General features: G+C 41.0%; 2 protein-coding genes and 1 long non-coding RNA gene across 4 annotated transcripts in view; 2 read left to right on the top strand and 1 right to left on the bottom strand.

Moving 5' to 3' along the window:
• TMBIM4 (transmembrane BAX inhibitor motif containing 4) overlaps positions 1–3,297 on the bottom strand; it is a 31,216-nt gene extending 27,919 nt beyond the window's left edge. Inside the window, exon 1 of the mRNA XM_035002206.1 lies at positions 3,118–3,297. Within this exon, the coding sequence (XP_034858097.1) occupies positions 3,118–3,214 (97 nt within the window). The 5' untranslated portion in view covers positions 3,215–3,297. The remainder of the gene's footprint in view (positions 1–3,117) is intronic.
• Positions 3,298–3,308: 11 nt separating this feature from the next.
• Positions 3,309–14,841, top strand: part of IRAK3 (interleukin 1 receptor associated kinase 3) — a 61,394-nt gene continuing 49,861 nt past the window's right edge. Inside the window, exons 1-2 of one of the 2 annotated variants that reach the window (XM_035002204.1) lie at positions 3,309–3,723; positions 5,143–5,223. In XM_035002204.1, coding sequence (XP_034858095.1) covers positions 3,669–3,723; positions 5,143–5,223 — 136 coding nt within the window. In that variant the 5' untranslated portion in view covers positions 3,309–3,668. Of the gene's footprint in view, positions 3,724–5,054; positions 5,224–14,841 lie in introns of both variants that reach the window. The other variant, XM_035002205.1, reaches the window with a different exon arrangement.
• Positions 6,961–8,645, top strand: LOC118008611. Its single transcript, XR_004678725.1, has 2 exons — positions 6,961–7,663; positions 8,135–8,645. It is a non-coding gene; the product is annotated as an uncharacterized LOC118008611 (long non-coding RNA).

Raw genomic sequence — 14,841 nt, 5'->3', positions numbered from 1 at the left:
ACTCTAATATAAACTATGGACTTTGGGTGATAATGATGTGTCAACTTAGGCTCATGGATTATAACAAAGTGGGAAAGGTTATGTATGGGTAGGGACAGATTATGTAGGAACTCTCTACTTCCCACTCATTTTGCTGTGAACTTAAAATTGCTTAAAAAAAATAAAGTCCAATAAAATAAGGGCAAAGAACTTAAATAACATTTCTACAAAGAAGATACAAATGGCCCATAAGTATATGAAAAGATGCTGAACATCACTGATTATTAGGGAAATGCAAAGCAAAACCACAATGAGATATCACCTCACACCCATTCGGATGGCTACTTTCAGAGAAACAGGGAAACGAACAAGTGTCAGTGAGAATGCAGAGAAATTAGAACACTTGTGCAATGTTGGTTAGAATATAAAATGGTGCTGTCGCTATGTAAAACAGTATGGTGATTCCCAAAACACTAAAAATACAATTACCATATTGTGAGATGATAGAAAACATATATTGGTCTCTGCCCCAGGTTCCTGGCACAGAGCTCTTGAAACCCTTGTAGTTTCCTAACTGATAAGAGCACTAAGAGCATCTTTTGTTCTAATATTTGGTCTTTCACCCCAGTTCCTGACACAGGGTTCCTGAAACCCTTATAATTTCCTAGGTGATAGATGTGTCTTTTGTCCTACTGAGGTGACGCTACGTGAGCTCTTGGATGAGGGCTGGTCACCAAAAAGAACAAGCCATAAGCAAGCTTGGAATTTTCAGCCCTGCTGAAGCAGGAGGAAGGAAAAAGGTTGAAAATGGAGTTAACAATTGATCATGCCTAAGTGAGGAAGCCTCCATAAAACATTATCAGTAGGTGTTTGGAGAGCTTCCAGGTTGGTGAACACATCCACATACTGGAAGGGTAACGCACCTAAACTTTATGGGGACAGAAGCTCCTGTGCTTGGTACCCCCCCAGACCTCCCACTACATCTCTCTTCATCTGGCTGTTTATCTGTATCTTTTAATAAACTGGTAAATATAAATGTTTCCTTGAGTTCTGTGAGCTGCTCTGGTAAATTTAATCAAACCCAACATGCGAACCTTCGATTTATAGCCAAGTCTGACAAGTTATGGGGTGGGGGGGACCTGGGGACCTATTACTTACAACTGCATCTGAAGTGGGGTGGGAGCAGTCTTATGGGACTGAGACCTTAACCTGTGGGATCTGATACTATCCACTGGGAGGTAGCGTCAGAATTGAGTTCAATTATAGGACACAGAGCTGGTGTCATGGAGAACTGTTTGATGTGGAAAAAAATCCCACACTTTTGGTGATCACAAGTATCAAAACTGAAGTGTTCTATGTGAGCAGTAAAGGAGAAACAAAGGAGGAAGAACTGGGTTCTTTCCCTATTCAGGAGGGAAAAAGAGGTTTTTCACTAAAACACATATGATCCAGCAATTCCACTTCTGGGTATACAGACAAAACAAAACTGAAAGCAGGATCCCAAGGGGTTATTGTACACACAGGTTTTTAGCAGCATGATTCATAGTGAGGTGAAAGCTATCCAGGTGTCTACAAGTAGATAAACAGATAAACAAAATGTGGTTTTGTCACACAATGGAAAATTATTCAGCCTTAAAAAGGAAAGTCTGACACATGCTACAAAATGGATACACTCTGGGGCACCTGGATGGCTCAGTCTGTTAAGTGTCAGACTCTTGATTTTGACTAGGCTCATGATCTCAGGGTTGTGAAATCCAGCCCCAAGAAGAGCTCAGTGCTGGGCATGGAGTCTGGTTAAGGTTCTCTCCCCCGCCCCCCCGCCCCTCCCTCTCTAAAAAAAAATGGATACAACCTAAAAACATGCTAATTGAAATAAACCAGTCACAAAAAGCCACATACTGTATAATTCCACTTATGAGGTATCTAGTGAAGCCAAATTCATAAAGCAGAAAGTAAAATGGTCATTGCCAGGCACTGGGAGAGGGGAAAACAGGGAGTTCCTTGATGGTACAGAATTTGAGGTTTACAAGATTAAAAAGTCCTGGAGACTGGTTGCACAACAACTTGATTATCTTAACACTACTGAACTGTACACTTAAATATGGTTAAGATGGTACATTTTTAATGAAATGTGTGTTTCACCACAATTAAAAATTTAATTTAAAAAACTATGTTCATTTGCCAAAATCACTCCAAAATTCAATTCCAGAAATATAGATGTTAGGGATCAAGATTCTTAGTGCATCAGATCTTCATAATTCCTTTTCTAGAACAAGTTCCAGCCACAGGGATAGGATGAAAATATGGGACAACTTCTGTATCAACTGTCTGAACTAGAACGGACGATGAATTCCACTCACATGAAACTAAGCTTTTTATATTTTCTAAGCATTTTAAATTCAGTAAATACTGCAGAACTTAAAACTTAACATTGCATTTTGATTGACCTCTAAAGCTTCCATTTCCAGCAACTGCCTCAATTAATACTCAAACTTATGTTGAGTTCCTGGTCTTGCGAGACACTAAATAGTGAACAAGAACAGATATGGTCCCTGTCCTCACAGATCCTACAATCCAGCAAAGGGGACAGACAAGTAAACAGAAACCTGGAACGCGACCACACCCCCTACGCCAAAAACATGCAAGCAAATAACTGCATTCAGGTGTACATCACAATAATCACATAATAAACTTCTTTTCAACTTAAAAAGTAACCCTTGATTTCTTTTAATACAAAGATGGCAAATTAAGGCTGCCGAGGTTTCCATGTCCCTTCCTACGCGGAGGAGGCAGGATGAAAGTGGGAGGAGCTCCAGTTCAGGTTCCCGAACAGAGCGCACAGCTATGGGGCCACCACGCCTCCCCAGAGCCGCGCTCTCCCTGGGAGCCTCCGCGGAGCCGAGGGAGCTCTTGTCCCCGCTCCCGGGGGAGGGCACTCTTCCGCGAAGCCCGGGGCGCGGGGGCGGGGGCGGGGAGCGGGAAGCGGGGCTTTCCTCTGAACCCCTGGGGACCCGCGCTCCGCCTGCGAGCCGGGCCCGGGGAGGAGCTGCCGGAGGAAGCCGAAAGCCACCCCCAGAGGCCGACAGCGCAGCAGGCTCGGCGCCGGGCGGCCCGCGGGGACGGGGAGCGGGAACGTACCCAGTCGGATGTGCACACTGGCGGAGGCCACGCAGCTGCCATAGTTGAAATCGTCCTCGATGGAGGAGCAGGGGTAGCGGGAGTCGGGGTCGGCCATGTCGGCAGCAGCACCCCAGCGACCTCGCCGAGCTAGGGAAACGACGCAGGCTCAACGGCCTTCAACCCACTTCCGGAGTGAAGCGATCCAGCCCCAACTAGCCGAGCGCAGCCCGCGCTCATCGATGCGCTCACCCCAGCGCTCAGTTAGGCTGAGAGGAAGGAGGTTGCTGCAGGTTGGGGCGGGAGAGGAAATGAATTACGTTCTCTGCGTCATCTAAAGTGAAACTTCTCAGATTTTTCCTCAACAAGCTTTTTAAATCCTCTGACCTGGAGAGTTGCTGAAAGTGATAGAAGCGAAGTCCCATCCATCCGTCCTTTCAACAAATACCCATCTCGTTCACATAATCCTTCAATAATCACACGGGAGATTCACTTTTAATTATTTTTAATATTAATAATATTCCCTAAATTTCTCGAGCACTTTCTATAAACCAGGCTTTAGGAAGGAGATAATGCCCCATGAGCACAGAAGACAAGCGCCAACCAGAGAAGACTGGAGTGATGCAGGTAGGTTCAGAGGGGGGCAAAGCTCAGTTAAGGTAAGATAGAGATGACAAAGAATGAGACTGGATAGATAAACAAAGGTAGGTCACTGTGTGCCAGATGTAGAATACATTGGAGAGTGGCATGACCAAAGGCAGGGAAGAGGGAATATCGTTTTAATCTAAAAGAAATGATGGTGGCAAATACAATGGATCAGAGTGAATACTCATAGTTTTGCTGTCAATACAAATATGAGGTGTAGATATGCCCAGAGTAATATCATCCTAGGATTCCTTGGAATTTTTTGATGAGTTTACTTTGACCCACCCACATATGCCTAGTCCCCACCTTAACCATAACACTCGAAAAGACTTAATAAGTGGAGCTCAGAATAGCTGTGGAACTGTCTATTATGAAACTAAATCCTTAAACTTGATGTTGTTGGAAGCTTTGGTCAAAAGAACTAAACTCACTCCCATAAAGATGAGCAGAAAAACCTTACCTTTTATGATTTTCATTTTATAAGCATATTACTCATTTTAATATAAAATCATAAAGGGAGTTGTTAAATAGGACAAACTGGAGTTGAGCTGCAAATCCATGTTTTTATTGACCAAAAACAGCATTAGGAAAGTTTGATCCCCTACCTCTTACCAATTACATAAAATAAATTCCAGACGGATTGTAGATCTAAATGTGAAAGACAAAGCAATAAAACTTTAAGAAGATAATAGTAGAATATCTTTATGATTTGGAGAAAAGCAAAGATTTCTGAAACCAGATACAAACTAGCAGTTAACTTCAAAGGAAAATATTGACAAATTAAACTATATTAAAAAATTGAACTAGTAATCAGATATTTTAAGAGTGAAAATCAAGTCATAGAATGGGTGAAGGCATTATGTAATCTACATAATACTCCTTCCCAGAATATAAAAACAATTGTTACAAATCAAGAAGAAAAAGAAGAGAAATAGGCAGCCAATAGAAAAATGGGCAAAAGGCTCAAACAAGAACACCACACACACACATACACACATGCACACACACACACCCCCCAAATGGCTTAAAAAACTTAAAAAGGTGCTTACCCTCGTTAATGATCAGAGAAATGCAAATAAATGCCACAATGAGGTATCTCTACACAGATGGCTAAAATTAAGAGGTTGACAATTCCAAATATTGAAAAGTCTGTGGATTAACTGGGACTCAAACTAGAGCTGGCTTCATTGACATGTAACCTGGGAAATTGCACAGGGCCTTGCTCTCAAAAGGAACTTGCACTTGGTTTAATGCTCAGTTGTCACCATTTTGAAATGTTTAATAATTTTGCGTTTCAACTTGTGTTTTATGAGTGAAAGCACAGTGGAGCATGACCATGAGCAGAAGAGGTTTACACAATATGTGAGTGTCCATTCTTCTTTGTCAACCACTTGCATTTAGCATTCAAGATGCCCCATGTGCACAGGATTCTATTGGACCTACAATGCACAGGAGTTAGAGTAGACTCAAAACCAGTACAAGGTAAGTGTGTTACACCTACAGCTTAGTAAAGGAAAGGGGTGGGAGGGCATAGACAGTGCCAAGGGCCATTTTACCAATCTTTCTTTACCAATCAGAACTTACTGTGAATGCAAAAATAAGGCAGTGGTGTTCTAAGAAGCATGAATGTCCAAGGAATCCTATCATATCCTTTTTAACTTCTGTCAGTTCCCAATATTAGCCAATCACTAACACTAAAAATGAAGCTATTGAAGGAAAGGGAAAGAGGGGCAACCATAGTTTCTTTTCCTGTTCATCCTTATCAGTAAGCTAAAGGTAGAGAGTGTTAGTAGAATGTGCACATCTCAAGAAGTGAAATAAAAATATTTTGAGTTAGTTGCATATGCAGCTGTTCCACAGTTCTAGTAAGAATGAAATGTATATGTATATACAGGCTATGAAATACAAACTGTGTAATTTTGGTGATCCACATATGAGTTCATTTAAAACTGGTATTGCATGATATAAAGATCAACGATAAAATTTGTACCAGTAATTTTAAGTGACATTTTTCCTTTACTTAAAGGGCATTAAATAGCAAGTAAAAAATCATGGCAAGAGACTACAAAAGAAATGAGAGCTTTGGGAAGATTATAAATGGCTTCACAGAGTGTTTTAGTTTGCTAGGACTGCTGTAATAAATTAGCACAAACTGGTGACTTAAAACAACAGAAATTTCTTCATTTACAGTTCTGGAGGCCACAAGTCTGAAATGAAGTTATCAGAGGGGTTAGTTCCTTATAGAGGTTCTCAGGAATAATCTGTCCCATGCCTCTCTAAGTGGCTTCTGGTGTTGGCAATCCTTGGATTTCCCTGGCCTATGACTGCATCACTCCAATCTCTGCCATCATCATCACCAGGCCTTCTTTCCTCTGTATTTTTGTGTCCAAGTTTCCCTCTTCTTATAAGGACACCAGTCCTATTCTAGGATGGCCTCATCTTAACTTGATTACCTCTGCAAAGACTTTACAGACATACCTCATATTATTGTACTTCACTTATTACGCTTTGAAGATACTGTGTTTTTTACAAATGGAAGGTTTATGGCAGCCCTGCATTGAGCAAGTCTATTGGCATCATTTTTCCAGTAGCATTTTCTCACTTCTCATGTGTCTGTCACATTTTGATAATTTTCACAATATTTCAAACTTTTTCACTATTGTAATGTTTTTTATGGTGATCTGCACAGTGAGTACTACCTGTGAAAGCTCAGATGATGGTTAGTTTTTTTTAGCAATATATTTTTTTTGTGATCATTATAATGATAATTTATTCAGACAAGAATGAATCATCCATGACTACTAAAATGATTGGGTAAAAAATTGCTGAGGACAGGGGCCCCTGGGTGGCTCAGTCGGTTAAGCGTCTGCCTTCGGCTCAGGTCATGATCCCAGGGTCCTGGGATCGAGTCCCGCATCGGGCTCCCTGCTCAGTGGGAAGCCTGCTTCTCCCTCTCCCACTCTCCCTACTTGTGTTCCCTCTCTCGCTGTCTCTCTCTGTCAAATAAATAAATAAAATCTTTAAAAAAAAAATTGCTGAGGACAAAGATATTTAAATAGGTAAACAAGTGGCAGTAAGGGATATACTGTTTTTCTAGACATGATGTTATTGCACACTTAATACACTACAGTATAATGTAATACAGTATAAACTTTTATATGCTTTGGAAACCAAAAAATTTGACTCACTTTATTGCGATATTCGCTTTATTGCAGTGATCTGGAACCAAATCTGCAATATGTTCCATGTATGCGTATATTTCCAATTGAGGTCACATTCAAAGGCATCAGTGGTTAAGACTTAAATGTATATCATGGGAACCCACAAGTCAACCTACATCACAGAGGTGGTGAATTTTCAATAGGATCTTGAAAGATAATTAGGGGTTCATCAGGTAGGAGATGCTGAAAAAATCCAAACATGAAATAACTAGTTCAGACAAATTGGAAAAGGCCCAGACACTCATGAGAGACATTACAGAAGAGTAACAGTTGGTGACTAATCGAAAATAAGCACCACCCAGCATAATATCTGACATAGCAGGTGCTCAGTAAATCCTTCTGACTATATCAATCGATCAGTCAATCAAAATTACTAAGAGTTCTTTTGGCTCCTGCAACCAGACACAAGCTGATTTTCTAGGAAGTGATCAGTTCAGGGCATGCTGAATTGAGATGAAAGAAAGAAATTGAGATGAAATTGTTCAGTAAACGCTGGAGGCGGGAGTGAGGGACTCTGTGGGGCAGGTGAGGGCTGAGGACACAAATATGAGAGTGGTCCACATAGAGATAATAGATGAAGAATGAGATTATATGAAATCTTCAAGACCTGGAATAAAAAGATCAACAGAATTCAGCCCGTGGGTGCACAGTACAAGCCAAAGGAAGAGTCAGTTGGGAAAACAGAAGAAACAATCAGTAATGTAAGTAGAAAACACTGAGTATCGTCATAAGAGATCAAAAAAAAAAAAAGGCAAAAATTCACAAAAGATGGGGTGATGAGGGACTAATGGTATGAAACTGTCAGAATAAGCCCTGAGGAGGCGCCTGGGTGGCTCAGTCATTAAGCATCTGCATTTGGCTCAGGTCATGATCCCAGGGTCCTGGGATCGAGCCCCACATCGGGCTCCCTGCTTCGCTGGGAGCCTGCTTCTCCCTCTTCCACTCCCCCTGCTTGGGTTCCCTCTCTCGCTGTATCTCTCTCTTACCAAATAAATAAATAAAATCTTTTTTAAAAAAAAAAAGAATAAGCCCTGAGGAAAGGCCATTTTATCAGAAGTTACTGATATTTTTCATCCAAATATGCCGGATATTTTCATACCTGGACTTATTGCCTTCATTATCAAGGCACCAGATTAGATATCCAAGCTTTTATTTTTCTTTCAAAATTTCAGAACAATGAAACAAATCCAGTACAGAACAAGAGGAACTATGACCACTATGAAAGGCCAGAAGATATGGATAACTAATTATCAAGTGTTGTTAGAATGTGTACTCTGAAACCCAATGATGTGACATTATTTCTTGAACTTCTGTGCAGAGGGTTTGTTATGGACTGAATGTGTGCCCCCATTTATATGTTGAAGCCCTAACGCCCATTGTGGCTGAATCTGAAGAAGGGGCTTGTAAGGAGTTCATTAAGGTTAAATCAGGTCATAAGGGTAGGGCCCTGATCAGATAGGATCAGTGTCCTTATAAGAAGAGACACCAGAATGCTGGTGTGCTCTCTCTCTCTCTCTCTCTCTCTCTCTCTCATTCTGTCTTTGAATGTGTGTGCACGCACCCAGGAAAGGCCATCTACAAGCCAGAAGAGAGCTTTTACCAGAAACAACCTTGTGGACACCTTGATCTTGGGATTTGTAGCCTCCAGCGCTGTGAAAAAATAAATTTTTCTTATTGAAACCATGCAGTCTGTGGTATTTTTAATGCTAGCCTGAATAGACTCATACAGGATTTATTTCGGGGATTTACTAAATAACAAGGAAAAGAGAGCCAAATCCTTGAGAGGGAAAATGCACAGGATTTGTGCTTATAACTTGACAAGGAAATTTGGAAATCTTGAATGAGATTTTTTTGCGTGTATTTCTCCAACAAACATTGCATCCAGAGTTCACATAGCCAGCAGCAGTTTTGCCATCTGTAAAATGCAGTAGTTGGATTAGGATCTATAAGCCATTTTCCATTATCAAATTGCAAACAGTCTGAGTAGAGTCTTGACTGCAAAAGAAAAAATTGTGCCATAATCTCAGATTTATTTCACATGTTTGGGGTGCTTCTAGAGATAAATAAATGCTTCAAAATGGAGCTTTAGCTAATATTGAAATTATCGTGAAAAGCCCTTGACTAAAAACTATTCAATTATAAAACTCAGATTTTAGAAGTCAGTGGTGACTAGGCAAAAGTTATTATAGCAACACACTCCAGAGTGAAAAATACTGTGAAAACGATTTTATTTATTTATTTTTAATTTTCTTTTAAAGATTTTTTTATTTATTTGAGAGCAAGCGAGAGAGTCAGAGAGAGAGAGAGAGAATGAGCAGGGGGGAGGGGCAGAGGGAGAGGGAGAAGCAGGCTCCCGGATGAGCAGGGATGCCAGGACACTGGGATCATGACCCGAGTTGAAGGCAGATGCTTAACCCACTGAGCCACCCAGACGCCCCTGTGAAAATGATTTTAAAAGAAAATGGTGAAATAAGACAAAGCATGAAAATGTTGAAAGAAATATAGTTGAGGGTTTTCTTTTTTCTTTTTTTTTTTTTTTAAAGATTTTATTCATTTATTCATGAGAGACACAGAGAGAGAAAGAGGCAGAGGGAGAAGCAGGCTCCCAAGGAGCAGGGAGCCCGATGCGGGACTCGATCCTAGGACCCTGAGATCATGACCTGAGCCGAAGGCAGACGCCCAACCATCTGAGCCACCCAGGCGCCCTAGTTGAGGGTTTTCTAATAGACAATACATGTTAACTTTAGAAAGTGTGGAAAACACAAAGAAAATAAAATCACCAGTAACCCTTCCATCAACCCTGAAAGGATAATTGTTAAAATCTTAGTATAGATCATGTTGTAAAATAATAGGTTTTTAGAACAATGTTTTTGATATCTTCAATGGGGAAAGGTTGAGTTACAAGACAATGCAAGCCTACTTCTTTACAAATACACACGTATCAGGGGTGCCTGGGTGGTTCAGTCGGTTAAGCATCTGACTCTTGGTTTCAGCTCAGGTCATATCTTATGGGTCATGATCTCATAGGTCCTGGGATTGAGCCTGGTGTCGGGCTCCGTGCTCAGCTGGGAGTCTGCTTGAGATTCTCTCCCTCTGCCCCTCCCCACCTCTCTCAAATAAATCTTTAAAAATACACACACATTGAACTGGAGGAATAATTAATTGCATGTTATGATTATTAGGTCAGTTTTTTCTTTTTAAAAAAATTCTTATTTCAATTCAATTTAATTAACATATACTGTATTATTAGTTTCAGAGGTAGAATTTAGTGATTCGTCAGTTGCATACAACACCCAGTGCTCATTACTTTAAGTGCCCTCCTTAATGCCCATCACCCAGTTACCCCATCCCCCCACCCACCGCCCCTCCAGCAACCCTCAGTTTGTTTCCTATGGTTAAGAGTCTCTTATGGTTTGCCTCCCTCTCTGTTTTTGTTTTATTTTTCTTCCCTTCCCCTATATCCGTTTTGTTTCTTAAATTCCACATATGAGTGAAATCATATGGTATTTGTCTTTCTCTGACTGACTTATTTTGCTTAGCAAAATACCTTCTAGTTCCATCCACATCATTGTAAATGGCAAGATTTCATTCTTTTTGATGGCCAAGTAGTATTCCATTAGTAGTTCTTTCCATATTTTGGCTATTGTGGACATTGCTGCTATAAACATTGGGGTGCATATGCCCCTTTGAATCACTATGTTTGTATCATTTGCATAAATACCCAGTAGTGCAATTGCTATGTTGTAAGGTAGTTCTATTTTTAACTTTTTGAGGAATCGCCATACTGTTTTCCAGAGTGGCTGTACCAGCTTGCATTCCCACCAATAGTAATATTAGGTCATTTTAATGAAAGCCTAAAACCATCCACTTTTACTTCTTAAAATTACCAAGTAATATGCACCACAAATGTTCTTACCCCATTACTGACCTTTACCTCCCCCCTGAACCCCCAATGCACCAAGAACCTTCTAAGGCCCAGGGATAGGATAAGGTTCAAAGATGGGATAGGTTAGTGATCTTTGTTTTGGAAATTATTTCCCAAACCAGAAAATCTATATCCCACGCTGGTTGTCCTTTGAGCATCCATCCTTAGGGATGTGGGATAAATAGCTGTCACCAAGATAGTTTTTCCCATATGCAAAGAGCTGTTACCTAACTCACCTGATTTTTTATTTCTTAGGCTTTTGATGCCTGTGACTTTGTCACTGATAATACTCTATCTGTGCCGCAGCCTGCAGCGTTCCCTCGGCATCTCCATTTGTGGTTCTTTGCAGTTCATTACTCACTCTCTTGCCTCCAGCTGGAATGGAAACTTTCTTTTTCTAGGATCTGAAATTTGGGGCAGGGGTGGGAGGGGAGTGGAGTTAGTGTCCCATGGCAAAAAACATAGTGAAAGAGTGTGAGGGTTAACCACAGCCATGTCTTTGCCAGAAGCATGTATGCTGGGAGTGGGTGCATGGGGTGCAGTGCAGGTCTGGGTCTGTGGACTTTTAGTGCAATCTCATGCGCATCTAGAAGTTCATTCTGCTTCCAACCATGCTGCCAGAACCATTCTCTACTAACACTTATTTTCTCCCAGGACCCAGCTGTCTCTCTCTACAGTGCAGTTTCCATGCCCATCTGATATTCCAGAGATACAGCTGTATAGAATTGAACTCCAGTTTTGGACAGAGATTAGTTTCCTTCCCATAGTTTTATAGGCCATCAACAAACCAGGAACTATCACCAAATATCTGTTTGGTGTACCCATTAGGATGCATTTGGCTGCAAATTACAAGATTCCTAGTTTAAAAACTGACTTAGGAATTTGTGTGATATAATTCTAAGTCCACAAACAGGACATTCTCCAGGTATAGAACAAAAGAGCTGCTTAATGCCATTATGAAGGATCTGGTGTTCTCTCTCACGAGACATCCCCAAGGCTCATTTCATTCTAGTATTTATATCCATGTGGTTGCAAAATTGTTCTAGAGATGACCAGAGCTGCTGCACGTTCCTATTTAGATTCAGAGAGAAGGAGAAATTCGAATGAGATTTGGTCCCCAAGCCATATATTATTGCCAGTTCCAGTCACGTGCCAGCCTGAGTCTGAGTGCATGGACCACTGCAATTTTAAATATGGAGGTCAGGGTAGACTGTAGCAAGATGGGAAGAGTATACCAGGCAACGGAATAGCAAGTGCAAAGGCTTTAATGTGGGACTCTGCCTGGTGTGTTCAAGGACCAGCGAGGAGGCAGTGTGGTTATGCAAAATGAACAAGGAAACAAGATCAGAGGGTAACAGCAGAGTGGGAGGGGGAGAGCAAATGCAGATCATACAAAGAGTTTGACTTTTACTCTGACTGAAATTAGAAGCCATTGTTGGCTTCTAAACAAATGAAAGACATAATCAGATTTGATTTAAAAGGATGAATCTGGCTGCAGTGTTGAGGAAAGTCTATAGGAAGCAACAGTGGAAGCTACTTTAGTTAGAAGACAACTGTAGTAAACCAGGCAAGATATGATGATGGCTCAAACCGGGGTGGCAGTAGTGGAGGAGGAGAAAAGTATGATTCTAAATATATTTTGAATAGAGTCGACAGGGTTTGCTGGTGGGTTGAACATGGGTTGTGAAGAAATGGAAGAGTCAGGCTTGACTCTATAGTTTTTGGTTCAAGCAACTGGAAGGATAGAGTGAGCTGGATGGGGAAGAATGTCGAAGGGCAGGTTCAGTATCAAGGGTTCAATTTTGGACATGAGTCTGAAGTTCAAGGGAAAGGTCTGGGCTAACCATATACATTTGGCAGTCCTTGGTAGGTGGATGGTATTTAAAGCCTCGAAACTGGTTGAGATCACCAAGGGAACAGGTGTACGTAGAACTATGAACTGAACCCAACATTAAGGGAGAAGAGAAGGGACAGCAAGGGAGGCTGAAGAGTGACCAGTGAAGTAAGCTAAAATGTAAGAGAATTTGGAAGACAAAGAAAGTGTCCAAGAAGGAGGGGGGCGGTGATCACCTGTATCAAAAACTACTGATGAGTCAAATAAGATGAGACCTGAAAATTGACTGTTATATTCAGCAATGATGAGGACATAGATGACTCTGAGAGCTGTTTCAAGTGGAGTAAGGTAGGAGGGATGGCTCTAGAGTTGGTTTAAGAGAAGATAACAGGAGAAAAGTTGGGAGACAGTGAGAATATTCAACTCTACTATGAAAAGGAGCAAAGAAATGGGGGTAATTATGGCATCAAAGGGGCGGATAGCATCAAATTGTTTCTTGGTTCATTTTAAGGTAGAAAAAATAACATCGTATTTGTATGCCAATGGAATTGATATGGTAAAGAGTGAGAAACTGATGATGTAGCTGAGAGTGAAAACAACTGCCCTTGATGTCTTTGAGTAGGAGGCAGGAAGGAGATCAGATCTAGTGCCCAGGTGAAGGGAGCAGATTTAGATAGGAGCCTACACAATTGACCTATGGAAAAGGAGGCAGGGCAGGTATGTCTATTAAGATCTGGTAGGTAGATAGATGGTGATGCTGAGATTCTGTGGAAGTTTTGTTTTTGTTTTTTTTTTCTGATACATCAGTACTCTTAATAAATATTCTCAAGATCATTAGCTGAGCACAAGGATGGAGGAGAGGGTAATGGGAGTTGAGAAAAGAGAAGGCATAAAACAGTTGTAAAGGGGACCAGCAGAGTAAATGGGATAAAGGCCCACAGTGCGACAGCCTGGCAGTATAAAGGACCCATTTGAAAGTCATGATTTTGATTTTAAATTGAGTCCAATCAACAGGTTTTTATTCTCCACCCTACCCCCAGCTACATTCTGGTACACGGGTGCAGAGCCCAAAATTAGAAAATTGCATCTAATCAGGATGGTAGATTTGTTAAGAGAGCTCAACAAAGCCAGAGAGGAGCAAGAGAATGGAAAGTATATACAAGAGAGGGATTGTAAAAATTGAGCGTGGACTTTATGGATAAAGAGAAAAGTAAGGACATCAAGAGGGTGGGGCCAGAGAAGAGGTGGCAAGATTTTCGATTTGGTATCCTGGTGAGGGGGAAGGATTGTTGGGGTCAGAGTACTAGAGGGAATGCCCTAGAAGGACAGGAGGTGTGGTTAGAGTGGATTCATGAAATAGAAATTACAGAAGGCGTGGTTATTGATAATGACAAGTTCTAGGGAATGATCATGGGAGTGACTGGCTTAAGTAGGGTGGAAAATAAGATTACTGGAGGAGAGGATGAGCCAAAGAACTGGGAGGACAGGGTATCGGAAAGATCATCATTTGCTCAACAAATATTTCAAATCACCAAAGATTAAGATAGGATTAGTATTGGAGAAAATTGCAGTGAGCAGGAGCTATATAGTCTAAAACCGAGAGGGAAGAATTAAGATGGGGGAGAGCAGTGGATGACAGCGACAGTGAAGAGCAGTGAGTGATATAACCGGATGGTTTAAAATTCAAAAGTCAAAGGCAGTTTTAAGGAATAGGGAGGGAGCATGGTCTGATACTAACTGCCAACGTTGAAAATACATTTCACATAATCCATATAGATTTCACATAATCTGGCTTTCACATACAATTCTTGCTTCTCTGTAAATCAGAAGATCTGGAAAAGCAGGCCATGTTGACCGTTTGACTCAGCGACAGTGATTCCTGGTTCCTCTACGTAGGAGAGTTGAAGTTTGGATCCCCTGTTCTACCAATTCACCAACTCAATAGCTGTCAAATACTTGTATCCTGCCTCTGTTGCTCAGTATATTCAGGTAGTCCCTTTGAGAGGTATAGGGCTTCTTAAGTGTGTTCAGATCGACAATAAAATTTTAGCTATTTGAACAAAGGGATATAGAAACCTTTGCCCAAAAAGTATTGTCTTTATTAATTTTCAAGTGTATTT

This window comes from Mirounga leonina, unplaced genomic scaffold, assembly GCF_011800145.1.
Source record: "Mirounga leonina isolate KUSES-001 unplaced genomic scaffold, KU_Mleo_1.0 Mir_126, whole genome shotgun sequence".
Taxonomy (NCBI): Eukaryota; Metazoa; Chordata; class Mammalia; order Carnivora; family Phocidae; genus Mirounga; species Mirounga leonina.
This window is presented reverse-complemented; position numbering and strand designations above follow the sequence as displayed.